The sequence below is a fragment of the Callionymus lyra genome, chromosome 9 (assembly GCF_982586985.1).
Source record: "Callionymus lyra chromosome 9, fCalLyr1.hap1.1, whole genome shotgun sequence".
In the NCBI taxonomy this organism is placed as follows: Eukaryota; Metazoa; Chordata; class Actinopteri; order Syngnathiformes; family Callionymidae; genus Callionymus; species Callionymus lyra.
The window spans coordinates 19,319,054-19,335,333 of NC_141826.1; the positions used below are offsets into that span (position 1 = coordinate 19,319,054).

General features: G+C 44.7%; 3 protein-coding genes across 3 annotated transcripts; all 3 read right to left on the bottom strand.

The window, feature by feature from the left end:
• Positions 1 to 544: 544 nt before the first annotated feature.
• Positions 545 to 2,665, bottom strand: emx3 (empty spiracles homeobox 3). The gene is made up of 3 exons (XM_087798648.1): positions 2,347 to 2,665; positions 766 to 953; positions 545 to 700 (listed from the first exon to the last, which is right to left on the bottom strand). Exons 1-3 carry the CDS (start codon positions 2,663 to 2,665, stop codon positions 545 to 547), a joined length of 663 nt encoding a protein of 220 aa, XP_087654774.1.
• Positions 2,666 to 4,184: 1,519 nt separating this feature from the next.
• Positions 4,185 to 7,601, bottom strand: ccdc69 (coiled-coil domain containing 69). The gene is made up of 9 exons (XM_087799035.1): positions 7,464 to 7,601; positions 6,892 to 6,922; positions 5,348 to 5,514; positions 5,222 to 5,279; positions 5,109 to 5,155; positions 4,951 to 5,052; positions 4,762 to 4,881; positions 4,580 to 4,677; positions 4,185 to 4,498 (listed from the first exon to the last, which is right to left on the bottom strand). The coding sequence occupies exons 1-9, from the start codon at positions 7,482 to 7,484 to the stop codon at positions 4,387 to 4,389; spliced, it is 756 nt and encodes a 251-aa protein (XP_087655161.1). The 5' UTR covers positions 7,485 to 7,601; the 3' UTR covers positions 4,185 to 4,386.
• A 2,083-nt stretch (positions 7,602 to 9,684) lies between these two features.
• On the bottom strand, positions 9,685 to 16,063 carry maml1 (mastermind-like transcriptional coactivator 1). The gene is made up of 6 exons (XM_087799377.1): positions 15,819 to 16,063; positions 14,547 to 14,834; positions 12,311 to 13,549; positions 11,851 to 12,075; positions 11,658 to 11,787; positions 9,685 to 11,122 (listed from the first exon to the last, which is right to left on the bottom strand). The coding sequence occupies exons 2-6, from the start codon at positions 14,829 to 14,831 to the stop codon at positions 10,278 to 10,280; spliced, it is 2,724 nt and encodes a 907-aa protein (XP_087655503.1). The 5' UTR covers positions 14,832 to 14,834; positions 15,819 to 16,063; the 3' UTR covers positions 9,685 to 10,277.
• Positions 16,064 to 16,280: the final 217 nt, after the last annotated feature.

The window sequence follows — 16,280 nt, forward strand, 5'->3', positions numbered from 1 at the left end:
GTTCTGTTCCTGCCGGCGTTGGCGAGTGGGAGTCGGTCCAGCAGCAAGTGTCGGCACCATCTGCACAGCCGTCGAGCCAGAACGTATCATTCTGATCGACTCCTCGTCGCGAATCACAAATGAATTTATCATATTTATAGAGTAGAACGAAGGACAAAAGAGTAAAATTGAAGAATTAAAAATAAATAATTCAGTAAACAACGTGAATCACTAGTCACTACCGTTGTGTCGCAGCAGGCCCCAGACAACACACACTCACACACACACACACACACTCCCTCATTCACACTCAAAAAGTGTGAGATTCTAATTAGCACAATGATGTTTTTAATAACGTGTTAATTAGAATCAACTGTTGAATTATGGGTCAGAAAATGAGACGAGACAGATTGTCGTACATGTGTTCACCTTCACGGCTCAATTATGGAACTGAAACCTTTTTTTTCACTCACTGACGCTCATGTCACTCAAACCAATGGAAGCAGCTCATGCTGAAGTCTCTGTCCTCGAGAGTCTTAGTTCTGAAATGTTTCTTAGGAGCTGGTTAGTCCAGAACTTCCACCTCGTCTTCCTCCCTTTGGCAGACGTCGGCCGTCCAGCGACCGGCGTGTTGAGCTCCGGGTCTCTTCTGTGCAGGAGGTTCTTCTTCCAGTTTCTGCCTCTTGTGTTTAGTTCTGCGGTTCTGGAACCAAACCTTCACCTGCGAACAAGAACGTTGGTGAACGATGGGGGAGCGTTCCACTTGTACCTGCGTTCCACCTGTACCTGCGTCTCGGTCAGCGACAGTCCGGTCGCCAGCTGTCGTCGAGCGCTTCCCACGACGTAGTGGTTCTTCTCGAAGGCCTGCTCCAGGTGTAGCAGCTGGGATGGCGAGAACGCCGTTCGAATGCGTTTGGGTTTCCTGGAGAACGAGGAAGAGTGGAGCACAAGGTTCTCCAGAAGTGGACCATTGTCTAACCAACCAAAAAAAAACAACATTAACCGCACAAGTTAGTTTCTAGTGAATACAAGTTGACTTTTCAAGGAACTCTTTGAACTCTAAAAGGCTTCCATCAGGATTCTCCAGGGATCGGTTGAGAAGTGCGATTTGTCGCCGCCGTCCAGACCGCGAACATCTGCTTTTTTATAAATTTCATCCGTTTATTAAAATCTTAGCGTCTCTTTTACATAAAAGCAAATAGAAGTGGGGCGGGCTCTGGCGGGAATTTCACCACTATCACGCAAAACGCAAAAAAGTCGGTTGGTTTGCCGCTTGGCGGCACGAAGCGAGAAAGACGATGAGCGAAGACGATCGATTCATATGCAAAGTCGAGAGGCGTTGATCAGAGCCGCAGGCAAATTAATCACTCGACCAACCCCCCTCTTTAGAAAGAAAAAAGCTACATCGGAACTAGTGTTTCGTCAGATTTACTCGAAACAACACAATATGTCGTAAGTGTTGCGACTGGACCAGTGGACGAACCCTTGAGTCTTACTCTTTTGTGACTCAAACACTTGAAGTGATGACTCACAAGATGTTAAAAAACGGTGATTATGTTTCAACTAATCATTTTCATCAATAAATTAAAAAGAAGAACGTCAAGTTTGGAAGAAAAAAAGATAAGAGAAAAGTGAAAATAAGAGGCAGCGACAATAAGAACTTGTCTTCACTCTGGTACATTCCATCCAGTCATGTGACCTTAAGAAGATGTCATTGGTGCCGTAGAGTAGCTGCTTTGGTTCTTGGTTTTGTTTTACAGTTTTCTTGAAATATTATTTTATTATATACTAACACCCCCCAAAAAAACCAATGTTGTGTTTACAACACTGGCAATAAAAGTTTCTGATTTTGATGTGACGTGTTTCTAAAGCAAATATATATATATATATATATATATATATATATATATATATATATATATATTAGCTGACCTCATTTATTTATTTAAAGAGTAATCTCAGTTCAGTTGAGTATATATAGTATATATACAGTATATATACTGTATATATAAATATATATCTATATATATATAAATAGATATATATAGATATATATTTATATATATATATAAATATGTATACTGATTTCAACTGAACTGAGATTACTCTTAAAATAAACAGGTTAGACGTGTATCATTCTGGCATGGGAACATCTCGCTGATCCTTGCGTTGATAATTATATATTTGAGCATATGTTGATACACAAAAAAGTTTTAACTATTAAGTAAAATGTTCAGGATGAGAGACTCAATGAAAGTTTGGAAGTTGAAGAAGTTTCTTCTTCGTTCTTTCGTGTCATTGAACTTCTCACGAGTACTTTCAGAAAGTTAGGAAATCACAAGGTGTCAGTAAAAAGTCCAAACCCACCTCTGAACTGAAGACCGGGCAGCAACCAGGGGTGAAGTAAGCCCCACGCCTCACAGCTCTGCCGCCCGAAGAATCTCCGAACCGGACCCAGGTTCGGGTGCAGACGCGAACCTTCTTGTCTCTGCGGAGGCATCCTGGGATCCTGGAGCGCAACGACGGACCGTGAACGCCCCATGGACCCGAAGAGCCCAGCCGGAGGAGACGGTGACCCGGTGAATCTCAGCGCAGTGGGGCGGATCAGATCGTTTCCAGATCCGACGCAGCGGTCGGTTCCGATCAGGGAATCGATTGAGAAGCACTTGTTCGTGGCTCCGAACATGATCACTCGCAGGTCCAGGTTCTGGTCTCACTGTCCTGTCGCCATCCTCACCCGAGACCCGCCGTCACTCCTGAGGTCAGCAGATGAAGTTCAATATCAAGGTCCGCTGGGTTTACCTGCTGGACAGAGGTGAGTCACGCATGCGCTTTTCATCCCAGTGGATCTGCTGTGACGTCCTCGATGATCCGCAGCTTCACCACTCCTGCTATCATCTCCAAGAGTGTGTGTGTTTCCCTCCCTTCCCACGCGAGCTACATTAATAATGCTGTGAATTATGATTTAAATCAATTTTTTTACATTAAAACTTCAAATAACTAACATAACCACTTAAAGGAACTTCTTCAGTAGTTTTCTTCTCCTCAGTTTATTTCTCCAGAAGAGGTTCTCGACCAGGATCCACCAAATATCTGGTCCTCAACTCTGGTTTCCAGTCGTAGTTACACAACACTTCCATATCTCAGGGAACAGGTGTGACCCTGGAGAGTGAGTTTCTCTCACAGACTTCTCTCATGTCTGCATCTGCATCACATTCCTTACTTGAGAAAACTATTGGGTTTCTTTGTCCTTCAGGAGAGGAAACAGACCTTCTGTCATATCGTACCTGCAACATTTTATCCACAGTCAGACCTGACGACACATGCAACAGGTAACATGTCACATTTAATGAAAAACATGCAACAGGTAACATGTCACATTTAATGAAAAACATGCAACAGGTAACATGTCACATTTAATGAAAAACATGCAACAGGTAACATGTCACATTTAATGAAAAACATGCATCATGCAACAGTAAAACATGACATGCGATGTGCAACTAGTAACACATGATATGTAACTTGCGATGAGCAAAATGTAACATGCAACAGGTAACATAAACAATGACGTGTAACATACACTATGTAAGATGTCAAAAATGACATGTTACGTGCGACATGCAAAAGGTAACATGCAACAGTAAAACATGACATGTGACTCGCGATGAGCAAAATGTCAAATGTAACATGCAACAGGTAACAAATGACATGGAACATACACAATGTGAGATGTCAAACATGACATGTTACTTGCAACATGCGAAAGGTAAGACGTAAAATGTAAAATGCAACAGTAAAACATGACATGTAAAGTGCAACAGGTAACATGTCACATTTAATGAAAAACATGTAACATGCAAAAGTAAAACATGACATGCAATTTGCAACTAGTAACACATGACATGTAACTTGCAATGAGCAAAATGTCAAATGTAACATGCAACAGGTAACATGACAACAAAATAAAGTCACGAAATCACGTTACGTGCAACATGCAAAACGTAAGATGCAACATGTAATATGTAGCATGCACCAGTAAAACATGACATGTAATGTGCAACAGGTAACATGTACAACATGACATGTAACTTGCAACATGTAAAAGGCAACATGTAACCAAACCAAACACGCTATCATCACACAATAAAGAACCTACATTTTCACCAGCTCGAGTAACAAGAGTGAGGAACTTTCAACACACGTTAAGAAAAATACATTTAATACATTAAAATATACAACACACATGCTAACGTCAACAATAACAAAACATGTCGGCAAGGCGTTACATATCAGCGAGTACCTCTGCATCCTTGAAATAAAATAAAAACATTGAAAAAAAGTGTCATGTCAAAAAAAATGTGCAGATCCCAGCAGTCGTGATTCTCCGGAGTCTTCCGGAGCATCTCAGTGTCGCAATTTAAACATCAGTTCGTCCTTTTCCTGAGAGAGCGCCTGATTGGCCGCTTCCTGCCTCTCCAGCGCCACCGTCAGGTCGTGCTGCTTCGCCGACATCTGCCTGAGAAGAGAGTGGAGCTTGTTCAACATTTCTTCTCATCTTAAAATCAAACGTGACGGGATGTATCGTGGAAGCTCTCACTGGATGTTGCTCTGAAACTGTCCGACCCGGACTCTCAGATCCTCGTTTTGCCGAAGAACCTCGACCATCTGATCCTGCAGGAACCGTTTCTTCTCAACCTGTCGACCCAGACAGGTGCTCAGGTATGTGTGCGCGACGATCTTATGAACACAATCGTCGAAGTGAGTCGGCCTCGGACTCACCAACAGGTCCATCTGCTGCAGCTTCTTGCTCTGGTCCTGCACACGCTCAGTCTTCATCTCGATCACAAATAGCAGGGACTCATGCTCGCTTTCCCAGAATGCTCCAGGGCTCCCGCGCAACTGATGACACGGAACCGAAATATAGAAGAATTGAACGAGTGTTTCAAATAAAGTAGCAGCAAAACTCACCTGAACGTTTCGGTTAAAAGCTTTTTTTATTGTCGAGTCATCGACTTTCTGCTTCAAGCGTTTGTAATCCTCAAGCTCCGCCTCCAAACAGCCGATTTGAGCCTGAAAACACACACATTAGATACACAACCCAATGTCACACAACCTCACAAACTGACCTTTAGTTCGATTTCAGTCACTTTGAATGTTTCGATCAAGTCTCTCTCTGAAAACACACACACACACATTAACACGCATGAACAAACACACACATTAATCTGTGTGTTTTCACCTTCTATACGTTTGTGTTGTTGTAGTGTTTCAAGTTCACTTGTTGTCTCCGTCTTCACCTGAGAATCATAGCTGCGTCATCTGCTCACATGTTTTGACCCAAGTGAGGTCATGTGACTGTACTGACCTTGTGGAGCAGGTCCAGGACGAGGGAACACACGTCTTCATCGGCATGTTCCTTCAGGAGCTCCACCCTCTCTCTGAACTCGTTGGCTGACGACACTCTCTTCAGGATCTTCAGCTGCCACTCCAAACGCTCCAGTTGCTTGACCAGGACGATGTCACGTGACCCGTCTGACACCAGAACACATTCATCAATCGACTCGCAGAGAGCTGACAATATCATCACCATGGTTACTAGTTACACAACACCATCATAATAGTTAGAAGTTACGCAACGCCATCATCGCCGCAGTTGCAATTTACACAACACCGTTATCACAGTTGTAACCAGCTACACAACACCATCATCACTGCGGTTAAAAGTTACACAACAACGTCATCACTGTGGATACCAGTTACACAACAGCATCATCACAGTAGTTCCAAGTTACACAACAGCATCATCACCATGGTTACCAGTTACACAAAACTATTATCACAGTGGTTACCAATTACACAATACCATCATCACCATGGTTACCAGTTACACAAAACTGTTATCACAGTGGTTACCAGTTACACAACAGCATCATCACAGTAGTTCGAAGTTACACAACAGCATCATCACAGTAGTTCGAAGTTACACAACAGCATCATCACCATGGTTACCAGTTACACAAAACTATTATCACAGTGGTTACCAATTACACAATACCATCATCACCATTTTTACCAGTTACACAAAACTGTTATCACAGTGGTTACCAGTTACACAACAGCATCATCATAGTAGTTCGAAGTTACACAACAGCATCATCACCATTGTTACCAGTTACACAACAGCATCATCACAATGGTGACCAGTTACACAACACCATCATCACAGTAGTTACAAGTTACACAACAGCATCATCCCAATGGTTACCAGTTACACATCACCAACACCGCAGTAGGTAGAAGTTACACAACAGCATAATCACAATGGTTACAAGTTACACAATACCATCATCCCTGAGGTTACCAGTTACACAACACCATCATCACAGTAGGTAGAAGTTACAAAACAGCATCATTACAATGGTTACCAGATACACAACACCATCATCACAATGGTTACCAGTTACACATCACCATCATCACAGTAGTTAGAAGTTACACAACAGCATCATCACCATTGTTACCAGTTACAAATCACTATTAACGCTGCGGTTACAAGTTACACAACACCATCATCACTGTGGTTACCAGTTACACAACAGCATCATCACAGTGTAACCAGTTACACAACACTATCATCACTGTGGTTACCAGTTACACATCACCATCATCACAGTAGTTAGAAGTTAAACAACACCTTCGTCACCATGGTTACCAGTTACACAGCACAATCATCACAATGGTTACCAGGCAGTTACACAACAGCATCATCACAGTGCTACAGTTACACAACACTATCATGGCAATGGTTAGTTACAGAAACGGTATCCAGTGTCACTCTGACATCACTTTATTCGACGTGTTGTTGGTTTGTATTCATCATTTCTCAGTAATATTTAAAAACATACAAACCTCCATCTTCTTTCTTCTTCTTGGCTTTTTTCTGTAACAAGTAAAAACTCTGTTAGTGACTTATTTTATTTATGAATATTTTCAGTCCAGGACCCACTGACTGACTGAGGGGTCACGCGTCAGTGTTGGGGGTCAAACATACACTGGTTCGATGACAGTTCAGCGCGTGAGTCACTAAAAGTACAACCAACGGTTCTGATGTTTGCCGCTGGAGGGTCCGGTTCGACACACAGACGGTGCTGATCCGGATGATCGTGAGGTGTCGAGAGGTGTCCCAGGAGTGGGTTCGGCGGGCAACACGTGCTCTACCCGAGATTCTGACGAGTCTGGTTTCCTTCTTCGGTACTTTTCGAAAGTTTAAAACTCGACCCTCATGAAGATGAAGATCCGAACTCTTTTAACAGAGTCACGACCCAACTGTCGACCCCAACGCTTTCCCCTTCAAAAGAGAAAACGCCCAACGTCCAAAGACCGGTACCAGTGGGTCGGAACAACACAGAAGAAACAGTAGGGCTGGGTGACACTTTGGAAAGGGGGGTGTGGGGGGTTCTGGTTCTGGTTGGTGGTCTCACCTTGCTGTGTTCGCAGCCCATTACTCCGACCCGGCGTCGATTCTGGGCTCGAAGCAGCCGCGGAGTCCTGGACTCGAACTCCCTGCCAAACACTCGAACTCCTCGCTCGCCTCCCAACTCATCGACGCGAGAAAAACACTGAACGCACCGCGAGGAAGAACTTTGGTGATGCGTTCAGGGACACTGCGGAAATATGCGGCAGCGATTTATTTCAAAGAGAAAAAAAAAAGTGAACAGCATTTACGCGAGAGTCGGCGATACACGAAATTGTATTGTTTAGAATATTCGTAAAAAACGAATCCTTGTTTCACCCTGTCCTGATCTTAGGTGGGTCACAGGGGCAGCAGCCGGAGCAAAGAGGTCCAAACTTTCCTCTACCCAGAAACCTCTAGCAGTTATAAGTAAGTAAGTAAGTAAGTCATTTTTATTTATATAGCGCTTTTCCAGACCAGGGTCACGAAGCGCTTAAACAATCAAAACAATATTCAATAAAGTATATACTTTAAAGATCAAGATAATACTGAGAACAACACAGGAGTTCCAGAAAATCAAGGAAAAGCCTGAACAAATAAAAACGTCTTAAGATGTTTCTTAAAGGAGTCAGTAGATCCATAAAGTGCAAAGAGAGAGGAAGATCGTTCCAAAGCTTAGGAGCAACAGCCTGAAAAGATTTCTCTCCTCTGGTCCCTAACCGTGTGCGTGGAACCATAAGTAGATGCTGATCCACAGACCTCAGAGCCCAAGATGGGGTGTAAGGCTGGATCAGATCAGTGATATAACAGTTTTTCCCTGATATAACCCAAGCAATAGCATCTCTCACGTGTTGTGGATCTGCCCAGAGATCTCATATATCCTTTTCTTTTATTACAGTAGCCCTTGTGATCACATGACCAAAATGAACCAATAAAACCCTTTGTTTACCAGAAATGATTTGTGGAATGAGGGAGTGTTGGAAAACACAGAACGAATTTTTATGAGGGGAAAAAATACCAAACTGAATACAAATGAATGGTGTGGAGTGAAAGGGGGATTTTAGGTTTGTTATTTAAACAAACTGACAATTTAAAAAAGTGCTTCTTCTTTCAAGCCAGAGCAGAGCAACGTTGTGTACAGTTCACTGCAGTTGCTACACAATAACCAAATGACAAAGTGGACTCTTTAGTCTCCAAGTGAGAGGACGGACATATGTCAGCCACATTCTCTCTGAACACGATCAGACATGTTGTCCAGGCCTCCAGCTTTCCTTAGATTATTAGGTATACAGGGGGAAGCCTCTGGCCTGAAGGGGGCGTGTTTTTCTGAGGGGTATCGCCCTTGTTCCTGAGCCGCGATGAGTTAGAAAAGTTAATACCTCGAAAAATGACAACAAATAATTTGCTACTTTTAGCTAGCCAACTAAATATGTCAAGAAATATAACAAGCAATGTATGGTCCCTTTTTTGGATAAAAAAATCAGTATTGAGCAGTGATTTGTTCCTTATATGTGGCGTCTTTGAACGCAACACGGTTGCTTCACCTTTGTACACACCTGTTGATCCGGTGTCCGTACAACAAAAAAATCTTTCTTAAAAAAAAAGTTTTCCTGGAAATAACATGTTTTTCAATGGTTGTTGTGCAGCAAAAAATCAAGTTTTTAAACTTTTTTACATTTTTATTTAAATCTTAATTATTGTCGTTAGTTAAAATAGTTATTTTAATAAATTCAAGACTTCATGTAGCTTAAGATCTGAATGATTTACAAAAAAAGTTAAAGCAAACACTCTTGGTGCAACTTAAGACACATCATCAGTGTCGTATCGCTGTGAATAATAATGTGAAAAGCCGACGCACAATGGACATAGAGAAAAGAACTTGTCAAAGGTTTTCGGACAGTGTTTACTTTTACGCCTGCAAGAACGACTACACCCTTTCAGCCCACTCACCCGTGACTCGTCCCAGGGCGCCACTAATGTACAGACTGTTTGTGCTGCAAATAATGTGTTTGAAAACTGGAGACAACCCTTTGTCTTTTCATGGCAGGTAACTTGTTCCTTAAATGGAAGCGAATGTAAACAAACACCAAAAGATCGGCAGTCGTTGAGCCGAGTGCTTGAAATGAACGCATGATGAATGAATGAATGAATGCATGACGTCACACACTGAGTTGCTGGTTTTAAACTGGCACATAAATCACACCAAACAACTGTTTTTGTAAACAAATATATTTACAACTGAACACTTATCAAAGGTAAAAACTTTTTACAAAATTTAGAAAAATATTTTCTTAAAGGCTTTACAAAATGTGTACACGCTCGCACACACACGGAACAGCAGGTGGCGCTACAGTTTACAGGGTCAACCATCAGTTAACGGTGGCAACAGATATCAGGAAGAGGTTCCAGGTTCGCTGGAAGAACTATCGGGATGAAATCATCTCTGATCCATTCAAAAGTCTGGGGCGGGGTTTTTTTTTCGCAATCCAGTGTCTCAGCACGATTCTTTTTTTCTTTTTTTTTTTAGAATCCCTTATTAGACCCGCGAGGGGAAATTCGGTAGTGCTTTTTACAGCCATTCACACATACTGATGGGAGTAGGCTGCAAACCTGCGCCAAGTCTACCATCAGGAGCAATCAGGGTAAAGTGTCTTGCTCAGGAACACAACGACACAAGCTTGTCTGGAGCTGGGATTGAACCTGCAACCTTTTGGACTGCAGGCAACCACTCTACCATCTGAGCTATGACGCCCTAATATATTCATAGATTCATAGATTCAGTAACTGTCCAGTGTCCAGCAGGGGGCGGCACTTGGTCAGCAGGAGTAACAGTGGAGTGAGTCTAGTGGTGGCCAGCGAGCAGCTCGTCCAGCTCGGCGATCCACTCCTGCGTGCTCTGGCCCTTCAGCAGAGAGTCCACTAGGTCGCTCTCAGCCGCGAAGCTTCCGGACGCTACGTTGTAACCGAAGGAGAGCTGCTGCTGATTGGTCGTCCTGGTCACCTGATAGCCCTGGTTACAGGGGGGCCCCGGGCGCACGCCGCCCGCCGTTTGTGCAAAAGGAGTAATGTCGGGGACAGGGCGATTGGACTGTGGTGTTTGCTGCTGGTTGTTCAAAGACACGTTCAGAGAGTTGGGGAGCGCCCTCTGCTGGCCAGCGTTCATAGTGGTCTGTACGATCTGCTGCCCAGGGTTGATCACGTCCACCTGACGACCTCCTGGTCCTCCACTGAAGGGCGTGGCTCCGGCAGGCATTTTGGGCAGGCGAGGTTGCAGGTGGAAGGTGTTGGGGCTGAAGGGAGGCGGGGCGACGCCTGTAGTGCTGTTAGGCGGCTGCTGCCATGAGGGGGCGCCCTGCATGGGAAGACGGGCGGTGGTGGGTAGCTGCTGCTGCTGCTTCATCATGGCGGCGTGGGGCTGGGACTTCGGGTGCTGCTGCTGGGACATCAGGTTCTGCCTGTAGGGGGCGTTCATGGGGGGGAGGACCTGGCGCTGCTGGTGCAGGTTCATGTTGTTGTAGAGAACCTGCTGCACGTCCACGCTGCTGCCACACGAGGACAGACTCATGTCTGTCTGGTTGGCGGGAGGCATGTTCAGGCCCATCATGGACTGGTTCTGAGGGAACATGCGCTGGGGCCCGGAGGCTGAGCCGCCCATGGTACCCACTGACGCCATAGCCTGGGAGGAAGCTGTGAGAGAAGGATACAGGAAGTGATCGTGGTGAGAAGGACAAGAAGCAAGCGATTAAGACATTAGGAGTGTGCATTGGTAAGAACCTGGGGATACGATACATATCACAATACAGGGGAAACGACAAGATATAATGTGATACGGTATGATCTCGTAATATTTTGTTTAGTATTTCAGCTCTGGTGGCTGCAATGACTGCTACCATCTAGTGGCCCACAGTTAAATTGCAACATAAAAATAAATGAATTCTATGAGTAATTGTAAATTTAAAAACCATAAAATAACTGTTGTAATAAATAAATAAAAATGTAATATTCAAATTAAAATACAATATTTAAAAATAAATAGATACAATACTGTTTTGATATTTAACAGCACTGTAAGTAAGTAACTAAGTAAGTAATATTTATTTATATAGCGCTTGAAGTACTGTGATATTTAAGTGCATTCTCTCACACCTATTAGACAGTGATGTCAGACAACACCAGGCTCCACCCCTGCAGTTATAATAAGACACGGTCCAGCGAGACTCACCTGTGAACTGGTTGACTGGTGGTTGAGAGAACGAGCCGTGATTGGCCGGCGGACCAAGCTGGTCCTGGTACTGAGGGGGAGGTCTAGTGAGGTGTCGCTGTAGCTGCTGGTCCTGCTGACGCTGCTTCTCCTGATGACAAGGACACGCACTTTGAGTGTGAATATGTGTGTGTGCATTTGTGTGTTTGTTCACCTGTTCGGCCATCATTTGTTGTCTTTGTTGCATATACTGTTGCTGCTGCTGCTGCTGCTGTTGCTTCAGTGCGACTGTAACTTCAGCCTGGTTGTTGATGTACACAGTGTTGCCATGATTGGCGGCCATGGCACCGGGCTGCACCGGCATGTTGTTGGACGGTGTGGAGGTTAGTGTGCTCGGTGGGACCGGACCTCGTGGAGATTCAGTGTAAGAGTTCTGGTCCTGCCAAAACAAGGAGAGATGAGTGGATCGTATCAATGAGAGTCAATCAGAAGACTCACACCACGTTCAGTGACTTCTAATATAGGTTAGCGACTTCTAACATGGAAAAAATAGGATCACGTTTTTGTTTGGCCCACAATTTAGATTGCAAAATAAATTGTGGCCAGTTGTGTGATGAAGTTTGACACACCTGAATGAAACCATCTAATCTATAAGTAGAAATGTGTGCGTTTACCTGTAGGGGGCGGTAGTTCAAGTTCTTCTGCTTCATCTGTTGTTGTTGCCTGAGCAGGTTCAGCAGTGCCGCCTTGTTCTGAGTCATGGGGGGGCGCACGGGCGCGGGTGCAGCCTCAAAGTGAGACAGAGGTTTAGTGTTGCTGTAGTTCAGTGAGGCAGGGTGGCCACCGGCCGTATGCGGGGCGCCCATGACACCGGGTCGGGGAAGGAAAGAGCCGACCGGCGCCTTGGGCGGGCACTTGGCCGGAGGGGTCGGCAGCAGCATCTGCTTAGGGTTGTAGTCTTGAGAGTACAGGGAGGGGCTGGTGGGCTTGTCCAGACCGTACGCTGCCCCGCGCTGACTCTGAGTGGCATTAGGCACCTGCGGCCATGGGGGAGGAGGAGGAGCTCGAGGTCCATGAGGGTGGAACTTGGACCCGGGCAAAGTGGGTTTGTGCTGCAGCTGGCTGTGGAGGTTTTGCACTCGCTGTTGCTGGGCTGCTAGCTGCTGCAGCTGCTGTGCCGGCGAGAGGTCTTTAGAGACCGCGGGGGGAAGGAGGTGATGCTGCCGGGAGGACTGGGCCGGCTGTGTGGGAGGCAGAGCGGGCGAGGAGCCAGAGGAGGAGGTGACAGGAGAGCTAGTGGAGTGCGATGGAGGTCCTGTAGATTTGTTACACAAGTTTTGAGATCTGCTTTTGGAGTCGGGCTCAAAGGCTGCGGAAGATGGAGAGAACTCCGATTTCACCAATCCCAGGTCCAGCTGAGGCAGACCGTGGGACGAATGTGGCCCCCCAACCAACGACTCGCCTACTGCCGTCTCCTGGGTTGTAATAAGATCAGACGGATCCTTGCGGTCCTCAAAACCCTCGTTGAAAATGTCCTGGATGTCCTCGTAAGCCACAGAGCGGTTCAGCTCCTCCATCAGCTCCGTCCACTCCTGCTCATCCAGGTTGAGGTCAGGGAACAAGCTGTTGGTGGCGCCCCCCACAGGTGGCATTATGGGCAAAATGTCATCGGGCTCCTGCTTCATCTCCTTGTGCTGGACATCCAGTTCCCCATTGCCCACCGCGGGATCTCCAGCAGGACCGCGGGCGCCGTTAGCTGTTAGCATCTGGGCTACTCCCATCTTGGAATCGATGGCGCCGTTCGTTCCTCCCGGATCCAAGCAAGTCTTCTTATTTGGGGGGTAACCGTTGGTCTGCTCCCGGTCAAGTGGGGAGCTAGCGCTAACCAGCTTTCTCTTCACCGTCTCCTGTAACTAGAGGCAGAAACGGCCATTGAGCAGGACATTCTCAGAAAGTAGTTATGGTGAAGAAGAATTCATTCAATTTCTGTCTCGCATAATCACATTTAACCAGATGTTTTACCTTTTTTAATTAAACATTTAATGGCTACAGAACATTTAAAGACAGCTAAGAACTGGATGAAAGACGGACAAGGCAAGTTCACATTATTTTGCTAATTTATGGGATATAAACAAACAACATGTAAAGTGTAAACTTAACCAAGTATTTGATTACAAAAAGCACATACAGAGCCGGTCTAGTTAGGATTTGGGCTCACAAGGAGCATCAGCTTTTCCAATCCAACCTCTTGTTTACGTTGCTCGATTAAGGCATATGGTGACCCTTTTGCAACAGACAACACGGCCCATTACGAAGTCTAAACATGTCATTAGAAACATTAAGTTTCCAGCAGGGCTGATTGACAGGGCTGGAGAGTTTATCCGGCACTAATTTGGACCATTAGAGCAGAACGTTGGGAGGACTTGAGGAGCTATAATTTCTTTAGACTGAGAGAGAACATCGTTACAGTGGATGTTGAAGAGAAATAGATAAAGTTTCTTCTTTTTTTTTAATGTAGAAAGCATATATTGGCCTGGATCATGTTGTTACTTTTACTATAAAGCCTATCAAGTTGTGAACAAATGTAAATTACGTATAAGGATCATACATGCCCAACTCTAGTCAAAATGTTACTGTAGTGAACTTTGTCAATTTTTGGCAAACATTAAATCAGCATCAAACCATTTTAATATGACATGGTTTGCATTCAAGCAGGGGATTTTATAGCCGAACAGTTTAGCACAATTTCTTTTACAAAGAATGACATAATGAAAAACATTGGTTTGATTTAATCTTACAACCCTAACATCAATGCTATTTCCATGATGGCAGCCATTATTAGGAATCATTGTTCAGAGGGAGGAGTCCCTCAAGATTATTTTGAAACTGGAGCAAAATTCAGTTACTCACTGCGATCAGTGTGCTGTTCCTGTTGAGCTCCGACCCACCACCTTCAGCCGCATCTGCGCTGCTGCCAACATTGTTGGGTGGCCTCTGACCAGGTGAGTCATTGTTGGCCTGGGGTGCTCTATGCTTACTGGACTTCTTGGCCTTCGCCTGCAGGCAGCGCTGGTGCAGAGATATGGTCTGCTGGCGTTCTTGTTCCAGCCGTTCCAGAGTGGATGATTCATAGCGGCTCTCACAGCTGTTGTGATGCTGCCGGAAGTGTTCGATCCTCCGTCGCAGCCGTTCCATCACCTGTAGGAGTGCAAGCAGAAGGCGTTCAAACTCTTGTGACCGCCAGGTGTGCGGTCCAGAATACAAAAGCCTACTTCAACTTCCTGTATCGTACCCATCCTCTATCGCTCAGAGACCTACATCTACTTGTCACAGACCCACATCTGTCACTCAGAGACCCTCATCTGTCGCTCACAGACACTCATTCTTTGCTTACAGTCCCTCATTCATCGTTTACAGACCCTCATCTACTGCTCACAGAAACTCATCCATTGCTCAAAGAAGTTCCTCTATTGCTCACAGACACTAATCCAATGCTCACAGACACATATCCTTCGCTTACAAACCCTCATCCATTGCTCAAAGAAGTTCCTCCATCTTTTACAAACCCTCATCCATTGCTTAAATAAGTTCCTCTATCTTTTACAGACCCTCATCTATTGCTTACGGAAACTCATCCTTCGCTTACAAACCCTCATCCATTGTTTAAAGAAGTTCCTCCATCACTCATAGAACCTCACTCTCCAGACAGGTGTTTCTTTATTACCTATCATTATTCATCCATCTTCTACAAACTCTACGCTTCCATCTACAGACGCTTCTCTGAACCTTCAAAAAGACGTATATTCTCTCATCCAACACATCCAGAGACTAAATATTGGTGCCAATCCCTGGTTTTCGGTTAAACATCTAGACTCCACCAACAAACACACGATTAAAGTGGTGGCACAGTTTTTTATTCATTTGACTTGTTGGTTGCTGTTCTGTCTTCTATCTTTTAAGTTACAAGTGAATTTCGGATGAACTCTCGGAATCCGTGTCGAACTGTCGCTTGGCTCTGACGTCACTCTTTCAATTACCATGTTAGAAATGTTTTTGTTTGATTAGTGTAAAGATTCGAGAGTCACGACGGGTAAAGTTATTTAAAGATTACCAAGTTAAAGTGATATGACGCCACGTCCTTAACTTATAAAACAGGTGTAAAGTCAGAAGAGTTAGACTTACTGTGAGTCCTCGACTCTGTTAGCATTTGTTAGCATCAGCTGATCATCCGTGTCGCCGATGGCTGCGAACTCTTTCCTCACCGCAGAACTAACTTGTGATGGTTCTGTGCATCTTGGTTTTGGGAGCCTTCGTCAGGCGTTTGCCAGCTGGGTTCTTGTGCCGTATTCCGTAAAAGCGCTAGCGCTGGCTCGGTTCTTTTGTCCTGTCGACAGGCAGGTTCACGCCGCCATTTTGAAACTTTCTCTTTTTTTCGTCTAGAGTAGTGAGGGCTATGTTTGAAGTCCCGCCCCTTTTGTTATTGGCGTCCAGAAGAACCAATGGTAGCAGGAATGTTGAAGTAACACAATTGTTTACATGCTAAAGTACATCAAAATGTGATCTATGAATTACATTTCAAGCAAACAGAAGACTTTAATATTTAAATCAAATACATTTTAATCTGAAGAAGTATGACACAAATGT

Excerpts from the sequence above, each read along its gene's own strand:
- emx3 (XM_087798648.1), bottom strand. The coding sequence starts at position 2,665 with ATGTTCGGAGCCACGAACAAGTGCTTCTCAATCGATTCCCTGATCGGA. Across the intron at positions 954-2,346 it reads GCCCGGTCTTCAGTTCAGAG|ACAATGGTCCACTTCTGGAG; the intron begins GTGGGTTTGGAC and ends TTGGTTGGTTAG. Across the intron at positions 701-765 it reads TGTCGCTGACCGAGACGCAG|GTGAAGGTTTGGTTCCAGAA; the intron begins GTACAGGTGGAA and ends TCTTGTTCGCAG.
- ccdc69 (XM_087799035.1), bottom strand. The coding sequence starts at position 7,484 with ATGGGCTGCGAACACAGCAAG. Across the intron at positions 5,156-5,221 it reads ACAACACAAACGTATAGAAG|AGAGAGACTTGATCGAAACA; the intron begins GTGAAAACACAC and ends GTGTGTTTTCAG. Across the intron at positions 4,882-4,950 it reads CTTTTAACCGAAACGTTCAG|TTGCGCGGGAGCCCTGGAGC; the intron begins GTGAGTTTTGCT and ends CCGTGTCATCAG.
- maml1 (XM_087799377.1), bottom strand. The coding sequence starts at position 14,831 with ATGGAACGGCTGCGACGGAGGATCGAACACTTCCGGCAGCATCACAAC. Across the intron at positions 11,788-11,850 it reads AACAAATGATGGCCGAACAG|GAGAAGCAGCGTCAGCAGGA; the intron begins GTGAACAAACAC and ends CCTTGTCATCAG. Across the intron at positions 11,123-11,657 it reads ACCAGTCAACCAGTTCACAG|CTTCCTCCCAGGCTATGGCG; the intron begins GTGAGTCTCGCT and ends CTTCTCTCACAG.